Source organism: Martes martes (assembly GCF_963455335.1).
Source record: "Martes martes genome assembly, chromosome: 1".
Taxonomy (NCBI): Eukaryota; Metazoa; Chordata; class Mammalia; order Carnivora; family Mustelidae; genus Martes; species Martes martes.
The window spans coordinates 123,446,513-123,460,534 of record NC_137888.1 but is presented as its reverse complement, the minus strand read 5'-3'; the positions used below and the strand labels follow the sequence as shown (position 1 = coordinate 123,460,534).

Genomic DNA, 14,022 nt, shown 5'->3' with positions numbered 1-14,022 from the left:
ACTTGCCCACAGTATTGAGACCCTTGGCCTTCAACATACTGAAAGAAGCAAACCTGGGAGTGATAATGCTATATACATAATAGAGGTATTTATATAATCAAGTAATGGATTTTTATTTGAATTTCATTAAGTGGGGACATAAAATTGAATATTATGTTATTTGTGTTGTTGTAGTTGCATAAACCATTATAATTCTTGTTCTTAAAATGTGAAGTACAAGTTGGTTATTTTGTTGTTTATAATCTAAAACAGATGAAAACCACAAGATGGGTTAAAATATGATCTTTATTAGATTTTTGGAACTCAAATTAGTTTTCAGAATGTTCTGTCTAGAAATGAATGAAATGTTTGCGATGATACAATATTTGTGGGATAGTAGACCTTGAGAAAATTGAGTTTGTGATGAACCAGGACCATTGCTCATATGCTTTTTCCCATGATTATAAATGCTAGCATAGGGCTTGGCAAACTGTACCCTGTAGATACTTAATACCTATGTAATAATTCTACAACCTGTCAGTTCAGAATGGTTTTTGCATTTTTATATGGTTGGTGGGAAAAATCAAAAGAATATTTTCTGACATTTGAGAAATAAATTCAAATTTGTGTCCATAAAGGTTTTTTTTTCTACTTTTTGTCAGCTTTATTGAAGTCTAGTTGATAAAATGTTCATAAAATTCTTTGGAATATAGCCATATTGATTTGTTTCTGTGTTGCCTGTGGCTGTTTTGCACTTCAGTGGCAGGTTGAGTAGTTGGCAACACAATCATATGCCACAAAGCCTAAAATAAGTTTGCCCACCCTGTGTGAATAAGGCATAGCTAAATATAAATGATCATAAACCAGTTAGGTGAAAAACTGTGTTTCCTGTTTGCCTCTTTATAATGGACTGTAGAAAGAAATGGGGCCACACAGAAGCCAGGGGAGGGTGAGATCAGTTGTCTAACTTCCTGAAAGAGAAGTATCATCAAGCGTTGATGATATGTCATGGTCACTGGATACTTTTCTACATGCTGATTCCCTTGTTTGAAGGATTTTGGCATATAATGGACCCCAGACAAATTGGATAATAGCTATACATTGGTTTATGGTAGGAAACATTATTATGTCCTGTGTATCGGTCAGCAGAGTTGCCTGAATAAGATATTTCACCATGTCAAAGAGAAAAATAAAGGTCCAGTGTATGTATTAAGCAAACATCTATTCAACCTTTGTGACATATGAAGCATTGGGTTATGTGGTATGGGGGCATAGAACAATTACATAACTCAGATACACACATCAAGAGATAATCTGTTTAGGAAATCTAATTTTAACATAACTGCTACCATTTATTGAGCACTTACTATGTGATAGACACAGTGGTAGGCATTAGCACGTTATCTCCCTTAAGCCTCATATAACCCTGTGAGATAGCTGTTGCAGATCAGGAAATAAGCAATTTGACCAAGGCTACCCAGATAGTAAGTGACCCCACCTACATTCGGTCCTAGTCTCTGACTCCAAAGCTCATGCTGTTAACTGTTACTTTACTCATGTAAAGTTAAATATCATTACTAGAGCCAAATTATGGTATGAAATGGCAAGAAAATTCACAGGAGAATGTGCGATAGTCAAAGTAGTTGAAAAAGAAAATGCTGTGAATTGAGAGAACTTAATAGCTTTTATTAGCTGGTTGCAAAGCATCAGATTCAGAAAAACGTGTCTATTTTCTCACATAGCTTTTGGTACAAAGTAGGTAGTGAGATGCTTTTATTATTCCCATTTATTCATCTGGCATTTACAATATGTACCTCCTCCTGTGTGTCCAGGAATGAAGAGCACTGGTGTGTACCTTTTAGGAGCTCACAATTTAAAGTAGTTAAGGAGATGAAACACTAAATTGCTACATAGTAATTCCAGAGCCTCATGTGCAATAAAAAGTGTTGTCCACATTGAAAGCCAGTTTTGCCATGATTGGTACAGCCACATATGATTAAGATATGGCTGTAATTAAAATAGCCTATTATGGGGACGCCTGGGTGGCTCAGTTGGTTAAGCGGCTGCCTTCGGCTCAGGTCATGATCCCAGCGTTCTGGGATCGAGTCCCACATCGGGCTCCTTGCTCAGCAGGGAGCCTGCTTCTGCCTCTGCCTCTGCCTACCACTCTGTCTGCCTGTGCTCACTTGCTCTCTCTAACAAATAAATAAATTTAAAAAAAATAGCCTATTATGAATGAATCTGGAAGAGTCATTATATAATAATCAGTGTATGTCAGTTTCATCAGTGTACGTCATAGTATAATATGTATTATTTAAATTATATATTATTTAGATAATTTAATATATTTTATATAATAGTCTCATCTAAAATAAGAGTATTTGAAAGCATTCTCACCTTCTCCTTTTAAAATATTAAAATAAGTTGTTTCAGAAGTTTTGACCCACAGAATGAAGAATCTTCATATCTCTGTTTCTTTATCAGTTGGAAATGTTTTTCTAAGGGCAATGTCTAGATGTGATCACATTATAAACTAATGTCCTAGAAGCATCCAGAATGAATGATGTAACCAAAGTACTGTTTCAGCATTTTATTTTGTAGATAGCTTCCTTATGGAATAGATTTAAACTTAAAGCAACATTTTGAAATCCTTGTATCTTCTTTTAATGGTTATCCCCTGTCAAACAATGTTTGTAACTAGAATGTAAACTCCATAGAAGCATTACCTAGCAAATAGTGGATGCTGTGCTTGTATTTATGAGTCAGTTGTGTAAGTCTGGACGTGAAAATTCAGCCAGCCAACCTATAGGATAATTAAGACTGTTGCATACACAGCTGTGTATATAGAGGAGTAGGGATTGAGCAGGGCTATTGTGTTGCACAGTTCTTGGGGCAGTGCGTCATTCAGATCCCTGGAAAAAGTAAAAGGTGGAGGGGAAGTTTCTCGTCCTGTTATTTAAAGTAACTTTTTTAATGGTTTTATTTATGTGCTAAAATGAAAGAATAGAATCCAGCAGCTATTTATGTTTTGTTTTGCCATTAAGCTGATGGTTGAGTTTTAAAAATTGAACTTTTGAACTTTTATATGTAGAGAAATATTTTTTGAGAAAGTGTTGATTTATTTTTAGATATCATAAGTATTTCTGACATGGTGTGTTTGGTTTTATGAGAAGGAGAGGTTGGGCCAACTTCTTTCCAAAGTGTAGAGAAGTTTAGAACTTTGAGTATTTCTTCTAAACATTTAACATTAGTGAACACTTAAGTTGCTTAGCTCTTAAGAAGAGAAAAAGGTCCTGAGGTACAAATTACAAAATACCATTTAAAGAGACTTAAAAGCAAGAATGAAATCTAGAAGGTTAAGAATGTGTCCACTGCAAGAACGATCTCTCTTCTTTGTCCTCCACTCCTAAAATGAAGTGTTACCATTCCCATTTGGCCTGTAAGAGGAGTTAGATGTTAATTTAATTCAGTGCCTTTAGGAGAAAGGACCAAAAGGAGGCCTTGTAGATCAACTCTTAGGATATTTTGGCTTTTACTTCTCTGGCTGAGAGAAGTTAACTATTTCCTCCCACCCCCTATGTCCCAAGATCATGGGAGTTTGAGAAATTTGATATGAATGTGGGAGTGGGTAGCAATGGAAGACTGAGAGAAGGAAAGAAATACTTCGTAAAATGTTTCCTGAGACTCAGGAGTATCATGGGTTGATCAGCTATTTGTCCTAAGAGAAGCTGTGTATCTTTTAGGAAAAAAAGAGCCTTTGGTAGAAACTACCCTTTATTTTAAAACTATTTGCTTGAGGAAAATGTCAAAATCTTACGTTGGAGCAGCAGCAAAGATATTACATAGAATAGACTGTGGGTGGGAAAGCTTACAGTTCTTATCCAGAACAGATGGGGCTTATGGCCTGAGAACAGTAGAATATTCTGTTTAGTTAGTATCTACAGAAGCTAGATGCTGATTCTAGAATGGAGATCAAATCATCAGGGAACTGAGTTGAAAAATCAGTGGAACTCACTCTTGTGGCTTTTTTCAGTGTTTCCTTGGCTTACCTTTTCTTCATTGGCTTCCATTCTCTCCCACCTTTGGCATTTTTACCCCCAACTAAAGCTGAATCATTGATTTTTATTCTCTCTCTTTGGGGGCCCTATGAATTGTACCTTTGTCATTTCAGTTTATTAATGATGACCTCTCTTGTATACTATATTAATTTTTATCAGCCTAGGATGTCAGTATATAGGCTGTAGTTTCCACAGTACTGATAAAATTTTCTTCTCTTTCTTTCTTTCTTTCTTTTTTTTTTTTTTTAAGCACTGGTAACTTTTTAACTACTTTTCTCCCAGTTTTCCAAGTCAGATCTCAATTTAGTTACTAAGGCTAAGCAAAAATTTCATCCTTAAGCACAGCAAGTGAAATGGACCTCACACTAGAAGTAAGAAAACCCAGTGGAGCCCTACCACTGTCCCAGTTTGCCTGGAGAACCTTAACCAGGGACTTAATCTTCCTGAATTTCAAAGACCTCAGTGAAGAACTGAGGAGGAGTTTATTTCTAAAACCCCTTAAGATTTTAACATTATTCAATTAAAAACTTAACTATACATGTATTTAATTCCTTCAGATAGTTATGTCTGCTGCTGTCAGTGGCATTGAGAAGAATGCAGTCGAGGAATTGGGTTCCCAGGTGAACCTCTCTAGGAGCAAGCATTGCAGCTGCCCCTAGCTTGATTTGTGGAAGGCCGTGTACTGTTGGGGTGTATTTGTTTTGCTCTTCTGTTTTAATAAAGGAATGGGTATAAGGATGTACTCAGGAATTATAAATATTAAGTGCATTTCCATTATATACATGGCATCGTGTCTTTTAGTTAAGTATTTTGTGATAAAATCAGTATGGCCACTTCCTAAAACCTAGGGGAAGTTTGGTTTTCCATTTTTAAGTGTGGATCCCTCCTCAGGCCTCTGTTGATTCTACTCAGGCTACCGGACAAGCTGGTTGTACATGTTTATCTCACTCTAGCATCTAACTTGTTATCTCATAACCCCACTCCTTCCTCCCCAGCCTCTACCATGTTTCTAAAACCAGTCTCTTGCCTGTACTGACATCAGACCTTGTGTTCATAGAGCTCATCTGCTCAAAATAAGATGTTTTATGAGGAGCTGGACCTTAAATAGGTGACCCCTGGTCAGCAAGACTCAACTTTGTATCCTGGGACTTGTCTACATTGACACTTATGAATTGAAAGGGTTGCCATCCATACCCAACAGGGTGCAGTGTCCATTGTAGATCCTTTTTCCTTGCCAGACCTACTCTTTGTTCCTGACCTCCCTGTTCTGCATCTTGCTTGGCTGCTTAGTCCCTGCTGCTGTAACTAGACTTTCTGGATTTGCTACCTTATCCACTTAGATCTTAGTTCAATTCCAAGTCTTTACTCTTTCTAGCCAGTTCTCTCTTGTCATCCTCTGTGAAGACTTTCTGGGAACTTTTCACAAAAGCCTACCTGAAATTAAATTGTATTTGCCTGACCATTGTGCACATTAGTATAAATAGTTGATGTTAAGAAAATGCCTATTTTACTATCCCAACTCCCTTGACCCCAAGTCCACCCACTTTGAATTGTTTGAGAAGTTTCTTGACACCAGTAAGAATTTGCCTGGTTTTTACATTCTCTGCTTGACCTGTTTTGATCACAGTTCAAGGTCCAATCTGAAGTTGCTAATACCTGGAAAATGCTTCATCCTCATTCATGCTGGGAGAATAGTTGGGCCTTATTTTTAACTCTGACTCTTCCAGTTCTTTTTAGGCTCTCAGGAATGGGTGGTATATGACTTGGCCACAGCTAAGGTATGAGTCCAATAGGGCTCATGGAGAGCTAGGGAATTCCCTTATAAGTCAACGCCATTTTCATCTTATGAACATTCCCATGTGTGCCATGAACCTTAGGATTATCTGGATTCTGCATTTTCCCCCTGACCCTCTAGCCCACTGCCCTTTTCTCTCACAGGCCATAGGGTTCTTCTGTCCCAATGGCAGGGGCCTCAGATCCTTTTCTACCCCTGCAAAGAGCTACAGTTTCAGAGAAAAAAGCTTAGCAAAAACATATAGTCACTAGCACTAAAGACACCAGCAGAGAGAGAACGTAGCACCTAGTCCATTAACCTAAAACTTCGTCAGTTTATGATGCAGCATTTTTATGTGATTTAATTCTGTAGTTAAATTTACAACCCAGCCCACTAGAAGAGTAGAGATAGAGAAAGGGTGCCTCCGCTCTGAAGATTCAGTCCACATCTTATACTCCTGGCCAGGTACAGTGTCTGTAACAGAGGGCCTGGCCACCTGCCCACCCTTCCTTCTTCCTTTCTTTTATTCCTTCCTTCCTTCCTTTTTTTTTTTTTTTTTAAAGCAAATTCAATAAGCTATGCCACAGGGCAGATTTGCTGAACTGTGGCTGAGGAATCTCCAACCAGAACCATGAGGCAGAACAACTTGAAGCTTTATTTGACATTGCTCTTATATTCTGGAAAGACCTAAGATCCTTTACAGGGGCTAGGACTTGGCTCTCTGTCATTATCAAGGCTTTGTAGCCCAGTACAGGTTGTTAAAAGGCACCATGGAGGGCGCCTGGGTGGCTCAGCGGGTTAAGCCTCTGCCTTCAGCTCAGGTCATGATCCCAGGGTCCTGGGATCGAGCCCCACATCGGGTTCTCTGCTCTGCAGGGAGCCTGCTTCCCCCTCTCTCTCTGCCTGCCTCTCTGCCTACTTGTGATCTCTGTCTGTCAAATAAATAAATAAATAAATAAGATCTTAAAAAAAAAAAAGGCACCATGGAGAGCAAGTTTTATTGTGCTTGGCTTTCCAACCCAGGTCTAAAAAGTTATCTGGTGCTGTTAGACCTTCAGTAGGTCAGAGATCTATGGCAACAGCCACTGCCAACTCCTTCCCAGCTGACCTAAAAATTTTTTTCTCTGAATGTGATTCCAAACCTTTCTCTGCTTCGTAATCTCATTTTAATCTTTATTTTGGTCAGTGTGTTCACTGTATTGCTCCTTTATCCCTTACCAGATGATCTGAATACCCTAAAGAATACAAAATCACAGTTAGATCATGTTGCTCATTCACATAGCCTCTCAGGATACCTTTTTGGATTGGAATCCTAGGTTCACATTCTGATTTTGCATTATTTTCACCCTCTTGCTCCCAGACTGGTATCTTGATGGAAAAGGTGGGCCAGTCATTCAAGTAATGGGCTTTCCAAGATGTTGGCAGGGTTACTAAAGTCCCTCCACAACAAGTTTGAATACAAATCCAGGCCTCCTACTTGTAGACATTTTGATAGACTGTAACCTAAGTAGGGTCACCTTGTGCCTGAAAGAGAAAAATACCTCCAAATATTCCTACTGTTTTATATCCTAAATTAGGGGAAGGGTTTACCAGCCAGTTTATAGCTATTCTCTAGCTCCAGAATACTAGCTCCCACACCCCCAGGAAACTTAAAGCATGAAACTGTGCTCCATATAATGATTGGCTGCTTACATAGTTCCCCACTGCCTGCTGGCCTAAGCCTCAGTATTGTCTGGTATGGTCATTAATGGCCATTTCCCAGCATTCTGAGAGTGGGTATTTTTCCCACTTACCCTTTGTGGACACTTAATTCATTCTGTCTGCCTTAAGATTGCTCCTGTCATTCCTAAAGTGCTTTTGCTAACAGCAAGTGCTATAGCACTCATTCAGTAGTTCATTGCACTTGCTTAACCTACACTGTAAGTTTGGTGGGAACAAGGGCTTTTCTGCCTCACCGTTTTATCTTCAAGTTTTAAAACCGTGCCTCGCATTCGGTGGGCACTCAAATATTTACTGAATAAGTAAATGTGGCCATGTAAATAGGAGCTGTGCCCTATTTGCCCTTAATCTAGCCTGCTCCCTGATTTATGACCCCTTATCTGACTAGGCCTGTACTGTCTCGTCTCTTCTACTCTACCTTCCCATGTTGCTTCTGGATAACATGGTAGTTTTGCCCAGGCAAACATGAGTTTTCTTTACATGCTGATTGCAAATGATTGGAGGTAGAGTAATAATTGCTCTAGCCCCTCATTTTACTGAAGGCCCACGGAGGTCAAATGATTTGGTCAGGATCATAGAGCAAATCTATATGCCTAATGATTGCTACACTTGTCCTGACCCTTGGCAGATTTACATCTTTGGTTGGATGTGGCCAATAAACATTATCCAGAAGCTTCTTTAAATTCTTGGTCATGTCCAGGTTTCCTAAGCATCTGGAGCCAGCCTAATAGCATTTCTTAGCTCTCGGAGGATAATCTTTTTTGTTGTTGTTTATTTATTTATTAGATTTATTTATTTATTTAATAAACATATAATGTATTTTTATCCCCAGGGGTACAGGTCTGTGAATCGCCAGGTTTACACCTTTCACAGCACTCATCGTAGCCCATACCCTCCCCAATGTCCATATCCCCACCACCCTCTCCCATCCCCCCTCCCCCCAGCAACCCTCAGTCTGTTTTTTGAGATTGAGTCTTTTATGGTTTGTCTCCCTCTCGGAGGATAATCTTGTGTTCCCACCCCCACCACCACTTTGTTCTTGGAATAAAGAATTTTAGATTAGGGAATATCAAGCTGATTTTGAAGTCCCAGCATTATCATATGTAGAGTGAGAGGTGAGCAGAGCCTTGGGATGTGTGTCTGTTTAAGGAAGGGAAGGGGTAAGAGGACTACAGCTTAAAGAGCTCCCGGGTGATCTTTCCATGTGTTCTCCCAACGAGGTGTTTTCCAGGTGGGAGTAATGACTCACATTAACGTTGTCACTCATGTTGGGGACTACCTTATGAGCACAGGAGTTCTCTAACCAGAGCCATATTACAAGCATGACTAAGAATCAGGACTCTGGAGTCAGATGCGTGGGTTCCTCTCTGCTTTGTGATCCCAGGCAAGCTCTGTATCATCTAGAACCTTCAGTTTCCTAACAGGCTAATGAGAATAATCATAATAATGCCTGCAAGAGGGTTAAATCAGATCATGTAATATGCTTAGTAGCACAGTGCTCAGCACATAGATGTACTTAACAAATGTTAGTTGTTTTTGTTAACGTTTTGGTTGTGATTGTATTAGCTTTTTTTCTAATAGGTGGTTTTTCTATAGGACCACACAAATTAAGCTTAATTTCTTCCACACAGTATTTATTTTGTATCTGTCTATTGCTTAATGAAGGAAAATTATACGCTATCTTATTTTTAAATATAAAAAAATTGTGACTATAGTGATTACATGTAACAGGAGTTAGTGTTACAGTAAAAAGATGGCAAGGATTACTTTTCTAAATATTTAGCTTAGTTTCCTTTTGCTTGGTAAGAAGGTAGCCACAGGGTGGCTCTGTCAGAAACCCACAGGTTGCATTTCATAAGGGGCTGAGTGTGAACCATAATTTTTCTAGAATCTCACTCTGGCAGGAACCTGCCTAGTGATAACTCAGTTACATCTTTTAGTTTTTTTCAATACTGTTTATGTAACACCTCTGCAATATTTATGCCATCTAGTTACTGTTTTAAGTATTTTTTAAAAATAAACATAATTTGCCCCTTTATGCCTGTCGTTCAGTCTGGCAGGTTCTTAGTGGATAGTCCTTTCTTTCTGATGAGCTGTCTGCCCCACCACAAAACAATTGTTCCAGAGGTAAAAACTCTTGTTAAAAACATTAAACTTTTAATGGATATTAACATACTTGCATTTACAAGAGTGAAATTTGTCCTCTTCGTGTTGTTATTTATGCAGCATTAACCTTTTTCTCCAGATCATTGAGACTGAAAATATGATGGACCGAATTGTGACTGGCTTGTCTGAGTCTAGTGTCAAGGTGCGGTTAGCTGCCGTCAGGTATGAGCTTTAAATGGTCTGAATAAAAACCCTTTGCCGTGTGTTTAACCTGTTTCCTTTCCGGACCTTCACCAAGTAAGCGCAGAATCCAAATGTTACTCGAAAGTACTCTTGGGTGAACTTCTGCAGTGTGTAACGTCATTTCACAGAGAAGCTAGCCTGGAAAGCCCATGAAGTCGTGAAGTTGTTGAATTAACAATGTCTATAGATATACTTGACGTGCATATTAGTAATTAGTGAAATGCCAAAGCAGTGTGTTTGAAAAGTAAAAGTTTTGGCTTCTTTTGAAGCTAATTTTGATTATTCTTTGTAGATGTTTGCACAGTTTATCTAGATCTGTGCAGCAGCTTCGAACCAGTTTCCAGGATCACGCTGTGTGGAAACCTTTAATGAAGGTAAGAAACCAGCAAGTAGCACCCATTCCCACAGAGCCTTTGTAGTGAGCCAAAGTAGCTGATAACACTCCCTGCTCTGGGAGTATGGCTGTTTTTTGTGTGAAAGATTTGAATACTTAACTCCTCAGATCTGATGTTTTAAGCATCTTTAGATCTATAGAACGTGTTTCCAAGGTCAGCATCTCAAGTGTGACAGGGAAGCAGATGCCTAGTTTTCTTTTATTAAATAAAACTTTAGTTACTCATCTGATCTCCCTCTGTGTTTGCTATTACACTTTAGACTTCATCCAGAATCTTTGTAATTTTTAGTTGTAAAAAGGAAAGGAATCAGTCATGGGGAGGTATAATCTGTTCTTAATCTTTTGGCAATCCCTGGATATTTTTTACCACAATGTTATCTCCTATTTCTCTTTCACCAAAATAATTTCTTTGGTCTTAGGTCTTTCCTTGAGGGCCAACAACAACAACAAAAAAGTGGTTGAGGTCAAATAAATCTGAATCAAGACTTAGATGAGGCATTAGGTTGCTGCTTATGTTATTCCCTGATGTATTACAGAACTATGGGTCAACTTGGTCGCTGGTCCGTCTTCTTTCTTTCTTTCTTTCTTTCTTCCTTTCTTTCTTTCTTTTTAAGTGATCATACACATTACATTTAATTGGCAGAATTTATTAAGGTTTTGGTTTTGGTTTTTGGTCTTCATTACCTACTGTGAAAATCTCTTAGGCACAGTGAGGCTACTAGAATTTTTTTACTCCAGAGCTTTTGCCCTCATCTTAAAGCTTCAGGTTACAGTAGGGGCATCATTGTGGTAGAAAATAGCCAGGGGAGGCTTCAGGCAGGAAAAATATGAAGTGGACTTTGAAGGAAAAAGGAAGGCAGGAAGATTTTTCCAGAGAGAGGAGTAGCATGAGTGAAATATTACATAAGGTCCGTAAAGGAAGCATAAGGATGTCTTCGTGACCGTAGTAGAAGGGGTGCTGGGGGTATGATCACCAGGTGGAAAGAGCTGGACCAGTGCTGTCTTTAGGAAAGCTATTTTGCTATGGGCATTCTTTCTTATTTTATATTATACCTTTTGCATAACAATTTAATCTTGATTTATGGATTCTGTCCATTCAAGATTTTTTTTAAGGCTCTTCCTTTTCCCAAAATAACTTCCAAATATTTTCTCTGGAGCTATTTTCTCTAATTGCTCAGCTCACTATCCTTCTATCATATGACTCAGAAATGGGGCAACATACTGTTTCTAACTAGTTCTACCTGGACAAAGGTTTGGTGGGCAATCTAGAAGGATTTTGTACACTTGGGTACATGTGAATATAGTTACTATCAAACTACTACCTTATTGTACAAAGTATAATACTAAAAGCTTGAGCTTGGAAGTAAGTCAGTGATTTATCTAGATACTTTTAGGTTTTTCTTAGTTCAAGGCTATTTGCATGTCTATTGATTTTTTTCCCCCTTTTTGCTTTGCCATGTTTTCAACTGTTGGTTAGCAAACTACAGAAGAGTAGGCATTACATTTTAATTAAAAATTTTATCTGTGATTTTTTGGTCCTTATTTTGTTGAAATTCTATTTGATCAGTATCAGATGTCAGCTTCTGAATTTCAGTGTAGTATCTTATACTGCATTGAGTAAATGCTTTTAAAATTTTGATAGCTATTCTGTTTTAGTTTATCATTGTTATGTCATTGGAAAATAAAAGCTGATAAAAGCACACTAGTCTCCATATAGCAAAAATAGTAGTATTTTTAAAGTGAATTGCATTGGTAAGCACTCGCTTATTTCAAGCAATGATTCTAAGTAGTATAGTTTTAGAAAATGATTATTTTTCTTAATTCACAAACGTTCATTGAGCACTCCTTTTGTGCAGTGCCATTCAGTTGATATGGGCCAGGATAAATTAGACCATAGATTAGTCCTTCAAGAAGTTTTAATTTGTAAATAGAAAAGAAGATTGGCATGGCTGCACAAAGAATTTGAATAGTAGGTAGTAATAAGGGTCCCAGGAGAGGTCACAAACAAAGGCTATGGGTATTCAGAAGGGGATAGAATGACTTCTGACTGGAAGGGCTTCAAGAAGGCTTCTGGAGTGGGGATGGCCTTAAAGAATGGGTAGGGTGTGTACCTGACGGATAAAGGAAGGGCATGGCAAAGGAAGGGAAGGGTTGTATGATCTCAGAGGGGGTTGTGACAAACACAGATCAGGATCCATAGTATATGAGATTTGATTTTCATCAACTAGCTGACAGTTCACAGGAGAGTTTAAAATGCAGTATCTTAAGACAACTATTTCTGTTTTATAATTCTTGCTTATTCTTAACTTGGGAAGTTCAGATTTGATTTAGCTGAAGAAAGCAAATAATATATTTAACTCTCTGAAGTTTTTTGTGATGATCCATTTCCAATTTGCATAACAAGAGTTTCTAAGATTCCTTTTGGGATCATGAGTCTGATCCTGATCTGATCCCAAATGCAGAAGATTTAGTTAAAGTGGATATTGCATATAAGTGGTGGTGGTTATGAGCCTTCACTCTTGGAATATAGAAACAACAGGTTCTGATAACAGCTAATGATGACTAACATTTGTCATTGTGCTATGCTGTCTTCTGAGTTGAGTGAGAGTCCATGGCAGTTAGTTTGCTTTGTATCTACGTGCCTGATGATAACAATTACAACAATAAATTACCTTTGTAAAAACTATTTTTATAGCCATTACTGTGTGCCAGTTACTATTCTAAAATCTTTTTATATGTTAATTCTCACAATAATACCATCGTCCCCATTTTATAGCCAGGGAATTCATAGACTTATTTAGTGTTTGAGCTGAAATTTGCATTCAGGCGGTCTGTGTTCTTTACCCCCATGTCATGTTGCTTCCCTTAATATTCACCGGATCACATTTAATCTTAATAACTCCTGTCAAGGAAGTGTTGTTTTCTTCAATTCAAAGACTCAGAGAGGTTAAGAAATAAGCTCAAGTTCATACATCTACTAAGTGAAAAGGAGGGTTGGAACCAGGGCTGTGATTCCAGTCCTGAAAACCAGTCCCCACATTGCCCTAGCTGTGTAGTAGCTTGATTCACCCCTGCTTTTGGTCAAACAAGCCCTTCTAGAGACACACAAATCAGAATGTTTCAGGCTCTGGGGCAATTTGTGGTTTCATAAGTGGCCTGATATGATGGAGTAAATTTAACTAACTTGTCCTAAAGCAGTCCCGTGCTATTCACACTTTTCATACAGAGCACCCCCTCCCTGACTTATGTGTTTATCTCTTTCTGTGCAGCACCTCCCATCCTGGCAGTGGGGCTGTAGCTTCTCCAGCAAGATAGGTGTGAGGGCCTTAGTCATAATTAGAGCACAGGTAAAGTTTGACACGATTACAAGTGGATCTTTCCTAACTATCCAATATGAAAAGTCAAGTTGAAAGATAAATTGTTTTTGGTTCTCATTTGTTCTTATGATCTCACTTCCATCATTCCAAACCATTAATAGCATCCCTTTTTTAAACTCCATAGGTTTTACAAAATGCACCAGATGAAATCCTAGTAGTAGCATCTTCCATGCTATGTAATCTTCTTCTTGAATTTTCTCCAAGCAAAGAGGTTAGTATCGATTTTCTCTTCCTAGACTTTGCCCAGTCTACCTAGAGTTTAATCACATAATTTTCATAGTAGTTGACTTTGAAATTTCAGGATTGACGTATAAAAACTACTTCTGGAGTAAAATACTACATCTGCCTGGATGACTCAGTCAGTTAAGCATC

The 14,022-nt window shown here is 38.3% G+C and overlaps 1 protein-coding gene across 2 annotated transcripts in view; it reads left to right on the top strand.

Annotated features, from left to right (window-relative positions):
• Positions 1-14,022, top strand: part of ARMC8 (armadillo repeat containing 8) — a 103,070-nt gene that overhangs the window by 63,595 nt on the left and 25,453 nt on the right. For both annotated transcript variants that reach the window (XM_080804577.1, XM_080804578.1), the window contains 3 exons: positions 9,776-9,858; positions 10,172-10,253; positions 13,775-13,861. In XM_080804577.1, coding sequence (XP_080660703.1) covers positions 9,776-9,858; positions 10,172-10,253; positions 13,775-13,861 — 252 coding nt within the window. The remainder of the gene's footprint in view (positions 1-9,775; positions 9,859-10,171; positions 10,254-13,774; positions 13,862-14,022) is intronic.